The sequence below is a fragment of the Ammodytes marinus genome, assembly GCF_949987685.1.
Source record: "Ammodytes marinus genome assembly, chromosome: 8".
In the NCBI taxonomy this organism is placed as follows: Eukaryota; Metazoa; Chordata; class Actinopteri; order Uranoscopiformes; family Ammodytidae; genus Ammodytes; species Ammodytes marinus.
The window spans coordinates 24,345,279-24,359,435 of NC_137212.1; the positions used below are offsets into that span (position 1 = coordinate 24,345,279).

At 42.9% G+C, this 14,157-nt stretch overlaps 2 protein-coding genes across 2 annotated transcripts; both read right to left on the reverse strand.

The window, feature by feature from the left end:
* Positions 1-245: 245 nt before the first annotated feature.
* Positions 246-5,449, reverse strand: LOC307254691 (transmembrane protein 205). The gene is made up of 4 exons (XM_080033169.1): positions 5,335-5,449; positions 4,466-4,672; positions 2,846-3,009; positions 246-2,404 (listed from the first exon to the last, which is right to left on the reverse strand). Exons 2-4 carry the CDS (start codon positions 4,563-4,565, stop codon positions 2,102-2,104), a joined length of 567 nt encoding a protein of 188 aa, XP_079889295.1. The 5' UTR covers positions 4,566-4,672; positions 5,335-5,449; the 3' UTR covers positions 246-2,101.
* A 242-nt stretch (positions 5,450-5,691) lies between these two features.
* On the reverse strand, positions 5,692-14,157 carry dhcr24 (24-dehydrocholesterol reductase). Its single transcript, XM_080033304.1, has 9 exons — positions 13,824-14,157; positions 12,122-12,277; positions 10,946-11,051; positions 10,387-10,505; positions 8,726-8,989; positions 8,491-8,634; positions 7,178-7,375; positions 6,883-7,061; positions 5,692-6,345 (listed from the first exon to the last, which is right to left on the reverse strand). The coding sequence occupies exons 1-9, from the start codon at positions 14,052-14,054 to the stop codon at positions 6,192-6,194; spliced, it is 1,551 nt and encodes a 516-aa protein (XP_079889430.1). The 5' UTR covers positions 14,055-14,157; the 3' UTR covers positions 5,692-6,191.

Here is a 14,157-nt window from a genome sequence, read left to right on the forward strand (position 1 = left end):
GTTTGGAATTTGTTTGTTCACAGGTGTCATTTAAACTTAATTTAGCAGCTGATTTACAGGGATGGTCCTGAATGATTCTAAAAATACTTTTCCAAGATCCTCAAAATGGTACTAAGAGTAATTGGTATTTTTTTATTTTAAGACATTCTGGACAATCCTGTTGAGACTGATGAGCTACAGTCCCCCTCCTGTCCGATCATCACATCGCCCCCCCCTTCTAAAAGAAAGAGCACATAACTGAGAAATGACATGTTTTAATATCAAAAATCCTTGATACAATCCCACAACCATTGAGGGAGTGACCTCAAGGCAACTTGCATTCAATACCACACAAGCCACACTCACAATTATAATCCATTATCTCAAGCATTTAACTCGCATTGTAATTAATACAGAAAGCTCTTCCAACAATTTCCCATCCAATTACAGATTTTATGTTAATGCACAAAGCTTTCATTATTGATTCATACCGGCCGATCTAACAACAAAATGCCTACAACTGCTAAGTCATATTGCATTGTATTTTCTATTAACATCACATAATAAGCACCGTCATCAGTCAAGTCGGGACAATTGTGAGATAAAGAAGAAAGTTGTCTGTACACAGCTTCCTCTGCCCTGATGTCACATGGTGATGAATGTTTCTTTGGTTTCATGGACATGTCATACAGGCAAAACAAAAAAAGCAGGCAGACAACACACTTGGACAGTTGCATCAAGGAGTTACCGTCATACCATTAGTCAACATTTTCAACACGTGCAAAACAAATACAAGAATATACTGTATGACTTACCACAGGTCCTCTCTGCGGGAAACAAACCAATACAAGGATATCATCTATATACATTCAAATTGACTAAAAACAGCTCTGACACCTGAGAACATAGCATAATATTTGGCTGACATACAGTTAATGGAGTTGTTACAGTACCCACATTTCATTCAAATCTTTATTTCACCAGTATCACAAGATATGCCTAATTTAAAATCTAAGGCACTGAAAAGTAACGGCAAACATGGCAGTCAGACTGAGATGGTCAGTGGCTTGTGCAGAGATTTCATCCAGGTCTTTAAAAGGTTTCTTCTTTTTTCCTCTCAACTTCACCAGTAAAGTTATTGTGAAGGCACACAACTTTTTAAAATTCCCACCACGATTATTTGGGAGCTATGTACAACTATTACAGAATGCAGATGTTTAGAGGAAATCGACCCACATCATCTCAGCAAGTCTGAACAATACTTTCTACATCCTAAACATCTCTGCCTCTGTAGTACACCCTGGATCAATGCAACATTATTAAAAAAATCCTCATTAAGCCTGCTCAGCACTGCTGATCATTCTGTTGGAGGACCTACTCTCAAAACTAGACCAACATAATATTCAACAACAGCTCTAACATCGGCATCATTTGCAGATCAATAAGCTGGAACTGTTCGCCAACAGTAATATTTGAACTCCAATAAAAAAAAACACAGGGGCAATGTGTTTAGGATAGTCTAAAAGGCTAAAAGCAGTGATGTTTGCATAAGTGTTTGAGCCCTTTCTTCATAGCAGCATCCAGAAGGACTCAAGAACAGAAGGTAAGCCAGATAAACCTGTAGAATCCCACAGTGGACAAGGTATTAAACCTCTCCCAAACAACAAGAACAGTACCAAGCCCCCTTCCATATAAAAAAGGAGCTGCAGTGCATTGGTCTGTTTTCTGTCCGATACTGCTAGCACGGAGTTTTTAAAAACATTCCTCATGTTTTGCATTGCTGAAGAGGTACCACATTGTAACGGCAAAGTTAATATTAAACAGAAATCTCGTGGGTTGCCATGGGGCTCAGGCACACTGGGTGAAAGATGAAGCACTGCAGGAACTGATTTCAGGACAGAAATGCCGCTTCAGTGACCCATAATAACTAGGGCCAAAGTCTGAGCATGAAGGCTGCGTCATTTCATGATTCCCCAAAGGCACAAGTACAACAACAAGAGTCTTTTATCTCATAACCGATGAAGACTTAAATATATAACGTACTGCTTCGGTACAACATTCTGTGAGTGTCTAGATTGGCGAGAGAGTGGCGTGAGAGCGAGTCCAGCTGGCGTGTTGCTTTCTAAAGCGTGGCGAGGTTCTCGGCCATGTGACAGAGGCTGTACAGGTTGCAGCCGATGCAGCAGAGGTTGCAGAGCGAGGACAGCAGTCTGTAGAGCCACAGGCGCCCGCTCAGGTGTCTGTATTTGACGTCCGTCTCGCACAGCTTGGCGTAAGCCTCGCGGTTGGATGACAGGCCGATATCCTGGCCCAATCCACACGACTGCTCGATGAGGTGCATGTCCGCCATGATCTCTGACGTCATCTGACCAAACCACTGAGCGTTGACGGCCGCCACCGTCACAGACACAAAGAAGATGAAGATCTGGAGGGGAGAGGGAACGGAGAGTCAGAGGTTAAAGGAATATTCTTAAATATTCTTTTAGTAAATGTGATGATGTGTAACAACAGGGTTGTACCTTTGTAATGCCACTTAACTGAAATATATTCCCAAAGTCAGGCCATACTGGCAAAAGTAGGAAAATAAAAATGGAAATTCTGACGCAATTTAAGATACGTTTAATAAAGAACATTTATTATTAACTCACATTCATATACTGTAACAATACCTTTGTGAAGGATGTTTATACTCTAAATAACAAAAATCCAAGCGTGCATATTTGTCACAAAGACCCTTCTCCAAGTATTTAAAAGGGCAATCCAAAAAATGCAGACCTTGGTAAAAAATTCAACACAACGCCTTATTTTGAGAAAAATGTATTCAATGCTTTTAAGACCCTGCGGGAACCCTGGACTAGCAATTTACCTGAAATGCTTCTCTGTCATCCAGCATGTCACTGGGATGATACACGGCGTAGATGGTGAGGTTAAAGAAAGCACAGGCTGAACCCAAGTGGAGGTAGAAAGGGACAAGGAGACTCTGGATGAACCCGTAAGTGTGTCTGTTCAGGTGGTGGTCCATCACAAAGCCTGTGCAGAAAATACACAAAAATAAAAACTAATGGTTGTGCTTTTTCTCTCCATAACACCATTCATCGCAGTCACTTCTTTCACATGGACTGATAGTAATGAGAGAGAGAAGCCATTTAAGAATGAACTCAACCTAAACTTGGTCACAGCTGGAGTACGATTCATCAAATTCAGATACAAGATATTCCAATTTAGGTGTATACACCTTACTGTGCTATGTGTATGTCGACAACTTCAGACACGTATCAATCCAAATGCCAAAGATGTGCTCTACTTTACTCTCTGCTACTCACGGTAGGCAATGAGTTCAAGTACCTCAGGGTCTTGTTCGCAAGTTGGGGACAACGGAAGGGGAGGTATTGCATTCACTTTACCGCACTCACTGTTGTGACGAAAAGAGAGCTGAGCCGTAAGGGAAAGCTTGTTATCTACTGGTCAATATACATTCCAACCCTCACCTATGGTGTTGGAGGCTGGGCACTGACCAAAGGAATGAGATTATGGGTACAAGCAGCCAAAATGGGTTTTCTCAGAAGGGTGGCTGGCATCTCCCTTAGAGATAAAGTGAGAAGCTCAGTCATTCTTAAGGAACTTGGGGCAGAGCCGCTGCTCCTTTTCGTAGAAAGCAATCAGAGGAAGTGGTTGGAGCTGGTAAGGACGACACCTGGGTGCCTCCCTAGTGAAGTGTTCCAGGCACATCCAGACCCAGGACTAGGTGAAGAGATAATAGCCTCGTTTGACCTGCGCAATTATGACGCGCGTCTTTCTGAGCGCACAGCAAGACGCGCATCATAATTGTGCGGGTCTGAGCAAGACGGCTCCTACTCAAACGAGGCTAAAATCTCCATACTGGCCTAGGAATGCCTCGGGATCCCCCAGTCCCAGCTTGTTGAAGTGGCCTGGGAAAGGGAAGTTTGGGATCCTGTTGGATCCGTTGCCCCTGCGACCCAACCCCGGAAAAGCAGATGATGACATGACTTTACTTTACTTTCCGCACTATGGTTTTAAGAAGATTGTATTTGCATAAATAACGTCACAATGAGATACATAACACCATAGCAACATATTGTGTACAGTAGACTTCACACAGACACACCCTAGATTGAAGTAACCAGTTGAGTAACTGGGGTAGATTTTTTTTATTAATAAACAGTCATGGTTTGGATGTAGGCGGCCATTAAACAAAACTGGTTAGAGATTATACAAAGGTGCACCTAAGGCACTCTGGGAGATGCAGTCATAGGAAAATACAGGTGTTATGATTGCACCTCAAGGTGGCCACGTTGGGATGACGCTGAAACAGCACTTCATTCTATTTGTGTTGTGCATGTAGAAACATCCCAAAAAACACTCTCTTCTCTAATCTATCTATGAGAGAGTGGTAGCTCCATATATCTATTGGAGTTACTACTCTCTTGCCCTCCACCACTAACTTGTTTGCCGCTGTTATACCTACTTGAAATGAAGGTGACCCATATCTGCATCCCCCAGTAGGTGGAGAGTAGCAGCAGCTGCATCAGCTTGACTGTGAAGGTGGGCTCCTGGTCGGTGGACATGCTTCCTCCAATGCCTCTCTCCTCCAGTCTGGACTCCACCGTAGTCTCCAGCGTAAACACTGCACCGACCTGGCACCTGGTGCTGCTCCACGCCAGAGCCTCTGTCCCTGTGGACACAATCCATGTGACACAGTGAGGATATGACAACATGCAGCATATTGAAAGCAAACTGGGTGAAAGTGTAATCGAGCACTGCAGGTCACAGGTGTTTGCTTGTTGTGGATACGCTGACTGTATCTTGTGACCTTTAGATAAGAATGCATTGTTACTGGGACAGCTTCCACATGCAATTAAAACAGGTTGGCGTTGTATTAATTGCATGCTGAATTCAGTGCAAGTCTAACTTACCGGTACCACAACTAGGCAACAAACTTCCGCGTTGTTGGTAACTGGTTTTCTGAGTTGACCTTACCCAGTTTGTATTGTCCTCTCAGCTCACTGTAATATCACTACGCACAAGTCTTACTGCAGCTAAACTAAGCGTGCAAGCCACTAACAAACCACAGCTCAGGGCTGACGAGGTGGACACAAATACAGTTCACAAAATGTAACCTTGTTGTTAGTGTTAATTAACTCTGGTTGCTGCAAAAGGTTAAACCCATTAAACCATACTGACTAGCGGCTAGCTGGCGTTAGCTGAAGTTAACCGTGGAACTTAGCGTGAGTTAGCTTCACTAGAAAACTATTGCGGTACTGTTTCACTGTCCTGTAAGTCCTCTAAAGGAGTTAGTGGTGTAATTTTCAGTGTAAATCTCCGAGTAAAGCTTACCTTTATTTCCTTTTGCAGCCTGTTGCAACGGTGTTCGGCTGTGACAGAAACTTTACCTGCGGAGAGTGACTGTCGCTAATGTTAGCTCACCAAGAGGGCGGAACCACAGGTGTCGGTCGGTCAGGAGGAGTTCTGGAAAAACCTTCCGAACAGCTACGAACAGCCCCGACCAGTTCCGAACATATCCGAGTAGTTACGAACAGCTCCGATCAGCTCATTGGTTGGTTGGTTAGTAGCCCACTAGGGCACGTATAAAAGCAGAATGACAATGGTATTGCCGAAAAGAGCTTTTATTTAAATAATTCAAACCTTACACAGTCCTGGTGATATAATCTCAATTTTGATATCAAAGTACCGTTAGTCTCATTGAACTCACGAAATAATTGTTCTTTTCTTGGACTAAAAATGTCATAGATTTATCACAAAAGTAGGCTATACATTTTAAAATATGTTTATGGCGCTTATTATGAAGCCATGTTTTCAGAGTGTATGGCACTTGGGAAAACTGATAGTAAAGTAATGCAAAATGTCCTTGATAGGGAAAAGGAAACATTGTAAAAAAAAAAAAAAAAAAAAACATTTGGAGCAAAATGTCCAAGTTGTGCGAGTACACATGTGGTTTGCGGCCCAGCAGCATACAGAACATGAATGTAGAAATAAACGTATTGTGTATAGACAAAGGAAAAAGAGGATACATTCATTACAGTACTTCACATTGATGGAATACCACACATTTTAGCTGGTATTAGTGTGTTCAAAGCTTAATTCCACCTTAAATCATTTCTGAGAGTTGTGAGTTGCAGACAGTGCCTTTGCATCTGTGGCGCGGGGCTGAGGTGGGACACCGGTGATGGGTGTCAGTGTCGGGCAGATTTACAGATTTTGTCGTAGACCTCGGGGAAGGCGTCCATACAGCCCAGCTCCTCTCTCAGTCTGTGATACAGCTGTCCGTCAAACATCTCCCAGAACTCCTCTCTGTCCATGTACACATCTGCATACAGCATCTGGAACCTGCAGGAGGGGGATGGCACATGTCTCAGTGTGGTGTCATTATACATGTTATATGGTCTAGCGCAAAAATACTTTATGTTTATTTCCTAAAAAGGTGCACTATGCAGTTTCAGTGGAGGGGGATTTTGTTTACATTTGAAGAGGTTTAAAAAAACCTTTTTTATCTGAATGTCATTCTTAGTATTGAATAATTCTACAATCATATTTCAAAATTAAATAATTTTGAAGCATCTGGAACCAAACGTAAATCCAGAATGTTTCTAAAAAACTAAACTGTGGGCAATGCTGCTGTAAACAACAATAGTGAAACAGTTACATTAAGGTAGCTTTCTAACTTCAAACAGTGTTTCAAGGGACCTAATTTTCCTATGAGGAAAGTTTTTTTTTATTCAGAAAATACCTTAGAAAATGTTCACTTCCCTGACACACCCAAAGTTACAGAGTACACCTTTAAAGGTGTGTCAGCACTTGTACTGGGTGTGATAATATCAATATCGGTGACAATGACTAAAATGTCATGTAATATTCGGTGCTTACCCGTGCACATCTCTGACAAACTTCTCTAGTTTACGCCCGGATGCTTTAGCTTCAAAGTGTTTGACTCTGGGCTCTCCATAAGCCCCAATGTCCACATACAGCTCCCCCTCTTGACCTTTGGGGTGGACCATCCCTCTGCCTGGGTGCAAGAGGAATGGACACAGCCACAGAGGGTACACCTGAAATCACACAACACGATTCAGATTAAGAGTTTGAGCGGGAGTACGCACCATATACTGTATATAAATTGCACGACGAACAGCGAGTATCTCCTTCTGTGGCCTCATTCACTAACCTCTATGTCCGTGTGGAAGCATGTGATGGCCGCCTGCATATCCTTCATGGGAACCAGCATGTCCTGGACCACGTGGTGCTGTTCATAAAGCCGTCTGATGGTCTCTCCCTGGGTGAGCTTCAACAGAGAGATCTTAGGAGGAACCATCCATCCAAAAAGATAGCGGAAAACGGGGTTGTTGCCGAAGGGGATAATATCCTGGAGAAAGACAAATACACACAGACGAACACAAACAGGTTAAAAGACGCCGCCAGAGGGGCTCTAACCTGCAGTGCTGAAACAAGAAATCAATCACAGGAAAGATTTGAATAATTAATCGTTTGAATAGAAGAGCCAAAAATGCTTCTCAAATGTGAGGATTTGCTGTTTGAGGGTTGATGGGTTTGAATGTTATTAGCAATTGCACTCAAATGACTCACAACCTAATGTAAAAATTGAAATGCTGCCAAATTCAACTGAAATATTTTCATGTTAAACCAACTCTCTGATGTGATTTGAGATAATTTGTTTGTGGTAGAATATAAAACTAATTCAGAGGTCTGATGGATTTAAGTCAGACCCGATTGATTATCTAAGGAAGCCCGGAGGTTCAAGTTTGAGTTTTTCATCTTAAATCATAGTATCTGAATTGAGCCAATCCAATTTGGCAAAAACTGACTCATTGATTAAATATTTCATCTTTGGGTGTCAATATGTTACATCAAAAAGACGCAGAAGTTATTTATGAATAATGTTGCGGAGGGAAATGCAGCCAACCTGACTTCAACACAGTCCCTCATCCTTTAATATTACACAGATCATAAGCATACTGCTGTTGTCTACTGTGGCTTTTTCATTATATAGTGTTCTGTGCTATAACAGCTGTTTGAGCAGATACAATCCAGTTGCACTTCTCTTATGTTCCACCAGAGGGCCACGCGCTCACTCACATCACCACAACCAACACATTACTCTCCATTTCTGACTTCCCTCTGCACTGTCTGCAAAACAAGAAAACAGACCAGAAGCCCACAGCTAGCTCCCCAGATATCTGTCAAACCAATACCATGCATAATTCATCACCCCATTTACTGTTACGGAAAACAAAAAATGCCAAGCCTTCTTCACTAATGGCATGTATGTGTGTGTGTGTGTGTGTGTGTGTGTGCGCGTGCGTGCGTGCGTGCATGTGTAAAATGTGTGTATATGACAGAGAATGAACATTAGAGTGTAGTAAAGAGAAAGTGAGTATACGACGTATATGATGATGACAAGCCAAAATCTGTCGGACATATGCTGTCACCTAAACGGCGTCTGTATATGTGTGGGTGTACCTGGAGCTCCCAGAAGATGCTGGGTGTGTGTCTGTGATAGTAGTGTCTCAGGGGGACGTATTCAACGCCAGCGCTGTCGCCTTTCAGGTAGCCCTCCACGTGTTTGAAGAACCAGGGTTTAAAGTGCAGGCCGATTCTGTTGATCTGTCATCCGAGAGGGGGGGTCGAAAATGAGGTTAAGAGTGACCAAACATGTGCAAACAAGTCAACTCTCTGACAAACTCTTTCATGTTACCTTATCTGGCTCTGCGTGGTCAGTCATGGTTCCCGACATGATGACAGCGGTGTCCAGGCTGTACTGGAGTCCCTCCACAAACGTGTTCTGCTTGTTCTCCGATGCCTCAGTGAAACGTTTGCAGATGTTCTCCAGTCCCCTGACCGGCTCGTAGTGCAGCTTCACCCAGGCTTTAGCGGGGACAATTTTAATCTCAGCTGCAACCAGGAAGCCCAGGGTTCCACAGGACCAAGGCACGGCGTGGAACAGGTCCGAGTTCTCCTCCTAACGTGACAGATAAAAGTCATTTCATTTATAAAAAATGTTTTGAGGCAGAACAAGTTGTCCACAGATCTAGGGCTTGCTCCGAGTGGCGATTGTGGGTTGCGAATGTTGGCTCTTACAACAATGGCGGACCCCACATCATCGACCAGTTTATCTTCTCCACAAGGAGTCAACTCTCTAGCTTAACTCACTACGTTTGACGTACGGCATGCTACTGTTACAAGCCACACTGCAACTCTACTCTGATGACTGGAGTTAGTTATTAATATTTCCCCATGCCTCTGATTTCTATTTTATGTAATCATTTACCAGTAGGATTTAACTGAAAACTATTTTTTTTAAAGATTATTTTTGGCATTTTTTTATTATTAAACAGATTTGCAGAGAGAGTTGAAATGGAGCAAAGAGGGGAAGACATGCAGATAACTGACCCGGGCCGGATTCAAAACCGGGTCCGCTGTGAGGCAGAGACGCTCTTACCACTGTGCCACGAGAAACTATTTCATCTTTAATATCAATTTGAGTTAACCAAGCCCATAACAAGAGGCATGTTTAGCATGTCCCAAACTGTGAAGACAAATGATTATAGTGCTGGAAACCTGTTCTCACGTCCGCTGACAGTGGCAATAACAGTTCACTGAGAAGTTCTCGGCTCAAAAGATAGAACACAGCTGGAATGCTTCATAAACAGGAAGCACAATTTCTTATGTTTATGTTTATACAATAAAGTCTTACAGTCCCTCGTATGTGCCTCGCATTGGAGGAGAAGGACAACCGCTATCAGAAAGCTCATTGAACTGTAGGGATGGGTAATGTTAAGATTTGATTGCGATAAAATCCATAAGACGTGCCATGAAAAGATTCTAAATCATTTTATTATTACCTGCAGGCAGAAATATAGATGTTGTCTATGGGATTATTTAGGGACATACATTAGAAGTGTTAAAATGGATACTAACTGTGTCCTGAGTTAATAACTACCGATATATTTTTATAAATATAGTTTTTGTTACATAAATACTGACAGCAGCAGTGTTGGGCCTTCAATATCCTGATACATGTATATGTTTCATTAATATGCCTTGTCCCTAAAGTAAATAAATAAATAAAATAAACTCTGGGCTTATCGATCCAGCTACGAGCCTGATCACTAGACAGAGGAGTTCTTCATTTCCAATATACAAACAGCATCTTGAGAACCACGAGTGGAGCACTTATGATATGAATATGAGATGAGGTGATGATACCCTGCGGGGAAATTAAGCCAATGCAGGAGAAAGTACAGAGAGTCTGAGGTGACGCTGGAAGTCAGGCCTAAAGAAAAGTGTCATAACTCATAGATAAAGGCCGCTGGACACACACACACAAACACACACACACACTCAGTCCGTGCTCACCTCAGTGCAGCGCACCAAGCTGCCATCAGCTAGGACCAGTTCAAACGCCACACAGATGTGCTGGAACAGTCCGTAAATATGAGAGGATGACTCAATGCCCGTACCCATCACCAAACCACCTGAGAGAGGAGACAGAGAACCAAACATTTGCTCTGAGTAACTCAATATCTTCCAAGCAACAGCGGGCAAACACACGAGCACAGAGCAGTGTGTGCGTGCCCGCGCTGACATCAGAATAAATGATTGTACCGCGGCCTGATGGGAAAACATTAGACTGTTGATGCGCAGTTTATGGCATCAGGAAATCCATTATGAAACCCGATCCAGGGGTGCTTCCAACACTGCAGCCATTTCCTGCCAGTTTGGTCTTTTGAGCTAGAAACATCAATCACCTAACACGATTAGAGAAGTCGCCAAGGCTGTAAACAGGAAGCAGTGAGTGATGGTAGGGGCTGCAGGTTCTACACCAGCTCCCTTCTCTATTTGTAGAAACCAGAGAGCAGCACATGATGCTTCCCAAGAAAACAATATTCCCCTAGGCATAATACAGACTACATACCCACGGTGAGGTCATCCAGCTCGGGCAGCACGGGCAGCGTCCAGCCAATAGAGTTGAGGAGAGCCGTCAGCTGACCCATGTTGGCCAGTGGCTCAACTCTCACCACCTGAAAAAAACAAAACAAGGATCACTGATGGTAAAGACGTGGTTCAAGTGAAAACTGATTGATGACCACTTGAGCCTCATCTGTGTCATCTTGCATCATTGCTATTCTTGGGCCATAATAACGTTGTTTAAGATGATCCCACACGTTTTAAACGCACACTATGTAATATTCTGCATACAGGGGGCTTACGGTCAATACAATAACAAAAGAAGGAGTTTCATGACCTCATGAAGTTGCCGGGATCATGGGAACAGCTTTGGCTAGAGAATGCACAGCGGAGGGCAAGGCATAAATGTGGTACATCACGATGGCGCAAACGAAACAATACCAAACAACAGTACAATGCTATGAAGCTACTACTTCTTCCGTTTCTTTTCTGCTCGTTTGTAGAGTGACTTCTTCCCCCCTTATTATCTGGTCATCCCTGTGTTTGTCAATCAATACATATTTCACCTTTAACACACTTGATTTGCTGCTTATTAAGCACAGGGTTCCTTCGGCTGTTAGCTTGTTTAGAACAAGGCAAATCCTCTGTTTTCCAGATCTCGCAGGTTAGTGCGAACAATCTTATCGTAAAAACTGCAGTACCCTTCAAGTACATGTACAGCTATGGTACCCTGGCTTTGATTAATAACACTGAAGAATGCTGCGTTCCCTTTAGGGCTGAACAGTTCCATGCGGTTGAAATGGCCCAATAATTGAACCCAGCCATCAATAAAGTTATCAGTTACACAGTGACAGTGCTTTTTCTGCCGTTTGAAATATATTTAATGGGACTATATACATATATATATATAATATGCCAATGAGCTGTAGAGAGTTGCTCAAACAAACAGCATGCTGATTCACACATTTTCTGACCGAAACCGCCCAAAAGAAACTGAAAGGGTTGTCTTTTTTCAGCATGTGTGTGATGGTAGGGACACCAAAAAAAACAAATATGTGATTGTGTGCAGAAAGAAACACTTTAAAAGTCAGTTTTTCATAATAATATGTCCCCTTTAAATGTTGCTTGAAACATTTCACTCATTAAAAACATTTGCCAACACATCTGGTGTCTGTCCTCTTACCTGCCTCTCTGTGTCCACCTCCAGAATGTCCATCATATTGATCATGATGTTCTTGTGCGTCTTCTTGTATTTGCCCACCCTGAGGGAAACCGTGAGCCAGCCGGGTCGACCCGTACACATGTAGGTCTTAGCGCCGTCCTTCCTCCACTCACGCACCTGAAACGTGTCAGAATACAGATACAGCAGGTTAGTATAGTAGCCAGTATCCAGTATACTCACTCTTTTCTTGGTGTAAAAGAGGACATTGATGTAGGTCAAAGGGCTTGGCAGCTCATTGCAACTCTCTCAACCTGGGCTGAGAGTCCAAACAGGACTTCATTATTCCCTCAGGGTCCAAATAACTAAAGCTCTCTCAGGCCTAATCTGATCACATCTACTTCATTTCAAACTCCTCTGTCCCATCCTAACCAAATCCTTTTAGGAACCAAATGATCACAGTCAGCATGATTCAAGCTGCAGCCCAGCATGAAGACAGACACACAGAGTTAGTACGTTAAAGTGATGCTTTTAATACCACTATATCAATTGAGATAAAGTACAGACAAGTAGTGCCTTCAACTACTTCCAGTGGGAACTAATGGAATAGTGTTCATACCTGGGATGATTTATTGCTATATGACGTCATTATATTCACTCCATTTTCTTAACTGATTAAGTGTGTTGATCACTTATCAAGAGTGACGACTGTGCCGCCTTGTGTTATGTCCCTGCGTGAACATGAAGCCTAATCATAAAGATTAACAAAACTGCCACTTATCATGTAGGCATAGGGAACATTGAATTTATCATTTGCAAAGTCCTTCATTGTAAATAAGAATATGTTCTTAATGAACGGCCTGGTTGAATACAGGTCAATGAATAAATATTTGAAGCGATGAATTCTGCATTTTGGCACTGATTGGCTTTATAAACACCTGCGGGAAGTTTGAATGACAGTGAACATGGACTCAGTTTATTCTATGAATGAATTATTAAAAGGTACACATTGTAAAAGGACTACCATCATCACGAAGATTGATAAGAGCTGTTACAATGGTGCAATAGCCTAACTGTATTCTGTTCCTTTCATAATCTTTCACATAACACTTCTCATTTGGGGACAGCCATGATACTAGGGGTAAAGTAAAGACTGTGTGGATTTATAATAACTAAGTATAACCATGTCCTCACAACATGCTGTGTGCATGCCATGTAAACAATGCAGGTAATAGGTGAGTGGATACAACACTTGTGTAATATCTGATAACTGTAACCACCAAGTTATAACTCTGATAAGACAATAGCGTCAGCAGCAGGGATGGAATTATTTTATCACAGCATCATTGACAACTCACCATCACCATCTCACGTGAGACAGTAGCCACCCTGTGAGTTCACTCAGTACCCATGATTCCTTGCAGAAGACATGCCATCTCCTATAACTCATCAAGCCATTCATCATGTTGATGGTAGAGTAAACGTTCAGCAACACGGAATGAAAATGACTTTGCTAGTTATAGGCTACTTGTTGTTATGATGGACTGGCTTAGATAAGGTACAGCTCTGGTTACATTTCATTTATGTTTTCACATCACATTAGCACCACAGATTCCTCACTGGTCACACAAATCCCCTCCATTGAGCGCGCGCGCGCGCGCACACACACCCACACACACACACCTGCGCTGCGCACAGACTCCATCAGAGATGACAATGGACTCACCTGTCGCTGGACGTCGCGCACGCGCTGGTCGTGCAGTTTGGGCGCCGAGCACATCTTGAAAATGAGCCACGCGCGCACATAATAGTACACATCGTATATGACGGAAAGCGGCAGCAGGAACAGACAAACGAAGATCCACCTCTGGTGCACGATCACGTACTCCAGACCTTTAACTTTGATCCACAGCAGGAACAGGACGAGCAGAGCGGCTACACACAGCAGCGGGTACATGGTTTCGGGGTTGGGAGATTTGAGCTATCTGCTGGGCTCCGTTCAGACCACCGCCGACCGCAGGGCACTCGTTAACTAAAACCCCAGACCCTGGCTCCCTATC